The 6,000-nt window shown below is 42.4% G+C and overlaps 1 protein-coding gene across 5 annotated transcripts in view; it reads left to right on the top strand.

The window, feature by feature from the left end:
- The first annotated feature begins 3,615 nt into the window (after positions 1-3,615).
- The window catches only part of HSF2 (heat shock transcription factor 2), a 45,682-nt gene continuing 43,297 nt past the window's right edge, over positions 3,616-6,000 (top strand). For all 5 annotated transcript variants that reach the window (XR_003521769.1, XR_003521768.1, XR_003521770.1 and 2 more), the window contains exon 1: positions 3,616-3,809. Coding sequence is in view for 2 of the 5 variants with exons in the window: in XM_027604149.1 (XP_027459950.1) it covers positions 3,717-3,809 (93 nt within the window). In the remaining 3 variants the exon portion in view is untranslated. The remainder of the gene's footprint in view (positions 3,810-6,000) is intronic.

Genomic DNA, 6,000 nt, shown 5'->3' with positions numbered 1-6,000 from the left:
AATGTATGTTTCAGAGTACGAAAAACATGGTTTCAATTCCAAAGCCATGTGATTTTAGACACACCATCTATTTCCTGGTCACATCACCAGGTTTCCTGGTTAATAACTTATCCCCTTAGCGGGCTTCATGAGTGGATAAATACTATCTACATGTTACTTGTTTATTTTTTATACTGACAGTGTCCCCCCTTCAAGTGACTTGGATGCATGTTTAAGTTTGAGAACCATTGGTCTATGAGATGCAATATATTGAAAGCAGACCAGCTACAGAACTTGTAGTGCTCAATGCAGAATTAAAATGCAGGGTGCCTTGTTAAAAAATGAAGAATTTCAAGACAGTGACAGAAGAGCAGTTAAATCAAGCATTTGAAGTGCAGAGCCCTATTAACCCAAGAGCCTATAACTACACAGGTCCAATGCCCAAAGAGTAGTTTCTCCTTGTATCTGAACACATCTTTTTTTTTTTTCAGATGGAAATAATACAATGCCATGAAAGTAGGTCATATTTTCCCCTCAGACACTACCAATCTTCCCTTCTGAGCTGTCACCCTCCATAGACAGATCATGCTCATTAGCCTCCCATTTTTGTTCACTGTTGTCTTCCTTTCAGCTATCCCAATGCAACTGTACTTCAAGACCCAACTTAAGGTCACCATCCTCCAAGACGTCTTCTCTTACTACCTTAATTTACTTAACCCTTTCTAAACTTTCCTAGTATTTTTAATGCCATCAATTTAGCTTTTTCTAAAAAATTGATAATTGCTGGTCATTGTGTTTATCTTGTTTCTCAATAACATCTTAAACACTGAGGTGGTGTCATCATCATGCAATGGAAAGAGCACAGGCTCTTGAGCTTAATAAACCCTGGGTGTAAATTCCCTCTCTCATTTACTAGCTACATTACAGGTAAATTAATTCACTTTGGGGCCTCAGAATCTTCATTGGAAAAATGGGATGATAAAATCAGCTTTGTTGGGTTGTTGTGAGAATTAGGAGAGATAATATATATAAAGCCCTAGACATATATAAGTGCTCTCAAATATTAGTTCTTCAATGCAGATATATTGGATGTATCCTGCCATATATCTGATTTTGCTTCAGCAAGCAGACGAGGGCTGAACATGAAGTCACTATTCAATAAATATCTGCTCACTGGAAATCGCCTGTATTTAATTTTTTTATGTATTATTTTACATGCACCCAGGAAATAAACCAATCCTGTGGTGAATTTTGTATAAAATGTTATCTCTGACTTCTTTGTAAATTCTTGTATTCATATGCTGACTTTTGCAAAAAATAAAAGTTTAATTTTGTACAATATTTTATATTGCTACACCTATTAATATTATCTTACATGGGTAAAAAGAGGAATAGTCTTATTTCCAATGAGGAAATAGGGAAGGGATTACACAGACAGAATAAGGGATTACTCTAAATTACACAGAACCAGTGTAATTTAATATCCACTGAAGTGTCCTTGAAACTGGGTTTAAATTCAAATATGCTGACTCCTTGCCCAATTTTTCCCCCCACTATATCAGACAATCTCTGGGAAACAAGAATATACTTGTTAAGTATATGCAGAAATAATTATTTTAATTTATTAAAAGAGCACAAGTGAAACTATGTCTTTTTTGCTAGGCATACAGTTGGCATTCAATGTTGAATTAAAAACAGCGTGTAACATGCAGAAGAATGAAACTCGACTATTCTCTAACACCATTCACAAAGATAAACTCAAAGGGGATGAAAGACCTCAATGTGAAACAGGAATCCATCAAAATCCTAGAGGAGAACATAGGCAGTAACCTCTTTGACATTGCCCACAACAACTTCTTTCAAGATACATCTCCAAAAGCTAGTGAAACAAAAGCAAAAATGAACTTTTGGGACTTCATCAAGATAAAAAGCTTCTGCACAGCAAAGGAAACAGTCAACAAAACAAAGAGGCAACCCACAGAACGGAGAAGATATTTGCAAATGACACTACAGATAAAGGGCTGGTATCCAAAATTTATAAAGAACGTCTCAAACTCAACACCCAAAAAACAAATAATCAAGTCAAAAAGTGGGCAGAAGATATGAAAAGACACTTCTCTGAAGAAGACATACAAATGGCTAACAGACATATGAAAAAATGTTCATCATTAGCCATCAGGGAAATTCAAATCAAAACCACACTGAGATACCACCTTACACCAGTTAGAAAGGCAAAAATGGACAGGGAAAGAAACAACAAATGTTGGAGAGGTTGTGGAGAAAGGGGAACCCTCTTACACTGTTGGTGGGACTGCAAGTTGGTACAGCCACTTTAGAAAACAGTGTGGAGGTTCCTCAAAAATTTAAAAATAGAGCTCCCCTGTGACCCAGCAATTGCACTCCTGTGTATTTACCCCAAAGACACAGATGTAGTGAAAAGAAAGGCCATATGCACCCCAACGTTCATAGCAGCAATGACTGCAATAGCCAAACTGTGGAAAGAGCCGAGATGCCCTTCAACAGATGAATGGATAAAGATGTGGTCCATATATACAATGGAATATTACTCAGCCATCAGAAAGGATGAATACCCAACTTTTACATCGACATGGATGGGACTGGAGGAGATTATGCTAAGTGAAATAGGTCAAGCAGAGAAAGTCAATTGTCATATAGTTTCACTTATCTGTGGAACATAAGGAACAGCATGGAGGATATTAGGAGAAGGAAGGGAAAAATGACCGGGGGGAGGGAATTGGAGGAAGAGATGAACCATGAGAGACTATGGACTCTGAGAAACAGGGTTTTAGAGGGAAAGGGGGGAGGGGGGATTGGTTAGCCCCCTGATGGGTATTAAAGAGGGCACGTACTGCATGGAGCACTGGGTGTTATATGAAAACAATGGATCGTGGATCACCACATGAAAAACTAATGATGTACTGTATGGTGACTAACATAATAAAATTTAAAACAACAACAGTGTGTAAGGTGCCTATTGCCGTTTATGGTTCACTGTAGTACATAATTAAGAGTGAGTTAATATTTAAATTCCTCTTTTTGATAAACGTATTTTAATGGAACCATTTTCTCCTAATGAAAACTTAAGGACAGGGTTTACTATTTTTAAGACAGTTTCAAATTGGGGCCTAGCATCATGTTTGGAAAGCTGCTTCCCTACCCTCCCCCCACCCTCCATGTGAATTATTATACTTCCTCCTGACTAGCCCAAATCACACTTTGCCGGCCCAACTGATGGCTGAAATACCCCTGAAGACTTTCTGTAGCCTCCCAGCCACAGCTCAGAAACCCAAAGCCGTTTCCACGTGAAACAACCAAACACAGTCCACTAAGCCTAAGGTCCGCTACAGTGACGGCTCCTATATAAAAGGCGAATGAGAAGGCAGCGCCCCCTTTGCTCCCACCCCCTCCTCGTCGCAGCATCCTATCGCTTCTCTTTGTCGTGCGGTCCGCGCCTGGGGTTGGTCGGAAACGGGACCAGCGCGGGACGAGCGCGCAGGGGCCGAACGCCGAGACCTGTCCATCATGTGCGGCCGCCGGTCCACCCAGCCTCGCTGCGCGCTCGGCAAGGCTGGGGGGGCGGGGCTCGAGAGCTGCTGCGCCTGCGTTGTGGGCGTTCTCCCGGAGCAGCAGCTGCCGCCGCCGCCGCCGCCACCGCCGCCGCTACAGCCGCCGCCGCGTTCGGGTGTAGAATTTGGAATCCCTGCGTCTCGTTAACAATGAAGCAGAGTTCGAACGTGCCGGCTTTCCTCAGCAAGCTATGGACGCTTGTGGAGGAAACCCACACCAACGAGTTCATCACCTGGAGCCAGGTACGGGTTGAGGGCACGGCGGCCTCCGAACCCCCTGACTAACCGCCTCCTCTCTCCCTCCCGTGGGGTTGTCTCTCGCGGCCTGCGACTCGATGCCTTCTGCGAGGCCCGTGGCGCGGGGTGGCGCGGGCCCCGGCGTTCAGGCTCGCTAAGGGACTCCTTGTATTGTTCGCGCGGGGAGCCGCGGGGGTCCCGGCCAGCGCCGCTGGCTCAGGCCGCGGTGGGGGAGGGGCGGTCCGCACCGGGCGCCGCGGCCCGGGAGGCCCCGTAACGGTCCGGCCCCGTCGGCGTTCGGAACCGGCCCGGCAGGACGAAGGCGGCCGACGAGCCGAGGGCACGGGAGCCACGTTACTGCACACTCATTCTCCGTCCTCCCTCCGGGCTCGCGGATTACGAATCGCTGAGTGCATAGGCAGCCCTGGGCGCGGGGGTTTGTCTGAGAAAGCTTTACCTCAGCGACCTGATTCTCTCTAAAAAATACACTCCGCTTTGCACCTGAATCTTTATGAGGAGAGCAGTCAGGAATATAGGCAAATGTTCAAACGCAGTAAACGCAGGTTACTGGTTATCAATAGGTTTCGAAATTTTGTGTGGAATATGGTACATCATTCTTTGGAAATTCTGAGCCATTTGTAGAAACGGATTTTTATGATTATTTTAATAAAAGTGCTTTAATATACACAGGTGTTTAGTAACTTAGAAGCTAAAATGAATCACTGAATTTCACTAAACTGGCTGGGAGAGTGGTATGTGATGCCTTGATTATTGGTTTGATTCCCAACTCTGCCACTAAACAGGGATGACCTTAGTCAAGCTCCTTACCTTGTTTCCCCTGAGTTTCATCGTCCTTAAGATGAATGGGTTGCCTGGGTGATCCAAGACTCTTCTAGTTCCAAATACTAAGATTCTAAGCAGAATGATTATTACATAAACAGTGCATTTGCATTCAAATGCACTCTCAGGCTGTTGGAATCATTTTGTGGAGTGGGGTGGATTTTTCTTACTGTAGATGATCATCTGTTTGGGGTATTTTCTTGTGTAGAGGGCTGGAGAAGAGTAAGTGAAAACTACCCTCACAGTGCCTGGCACCTGTTAAGTGCTGAGTAAATGTTACTTCCTCTCTTTCTCCTTTTCTTTTCGTTTCCTTTACTATTTTGGAGCTCTCAGTTTTACTTTTATCTTAAGAGGGAGCACTGTATTGAGTACATGAAGTTTTCGACAACTGTAACACCATATTCTTTCTCATATTACTGTCATTTGTGCATTTTTTTTTATACCCCTCCTAGGACTTAATTTTCTTGAAGGTCACTATCATCAGCTGGTTGGTGTATATTAAGTGTTTGATGAATTCTGTACAGTTGTACAAAGAAAGGTGAAAATAAGGAAGCCAGCCGCCAGCATACACTTAAAAATAAACAGATGTCTCATGCTTTTCATCAGTCAGAAGGATTAAAAGTTGACAGGGATGGATCAGCACAGTCTGCTGTTACTCAGCCTTGTATTCATATTAGAGATTGGACTCAGAGTCTCTCTCCCACCCAAGCTGATTTTATCATACCTTTTTGGCTTGTATCGCCATTTAAAAATAATTCTTATTTATCATATTATTAAGTCTAGGCTTATGTTTTACTCATTTTCTACTACATAATGGGACAGTTGAAATATAACTTCAGTGAGGGCAGATACCATGCCTGTGCCAAGGACACAGTAGGTATTTAATAAATGTCTGATGAATCAGTGAAATCCTTAGAATATGTCATGGAAATGGTGGGAATGATAAAGAATTGTGCCTGAAAAGAATCTTAGAGATAATCCACTTTAGCCTCATCATTGTATAGATGAGGATTTGAGGCTTAGGTTAGATTTCTTCTCCATAATTACAAATCTAGCCATTATTGGAAGTGGGACTCTTAACATAGATTTCAGACCTCCCAGATCAGTCTTCCGTTATCAGCACTTCACTTAATATAGGTTGGTACAATATTTAGTGTTATATCAAAATGTTACACTTTTGCAAGTCAGTGAACAATTCTGGATTAATGTTGTTTAGGGCTTAGCTTGGTTGCTTAGGAAGTTTGTCTCTGTTACTTTCCCACAGATTTTTCCAAAAGCAGTGTTAACAATGAAATGAAAGGTAAAACTCTAAATAAACAATGATGTTAAATGGAAAAAACAAAGCAAATTACTCTCA

The sequence above is a fragment of the Zalophus californianus genome, chromosome 7, assembly GCF_009762305.2.
Source record: "Zalophus californianus isolate mZalCal1 chromosome 7, mZalCal1.pri.v2, whole genome shotgun sequence".
NCBI lineage: Eukaryota > Metazoa > Chordata > Mammalia > Carnivora > Otariidae > Zalophus > Zalophus californianus.
Note: the sequence above shows the minus strand (reverse complement) of the source record. Positions and strands in the feature narration are given on the sequence as shown.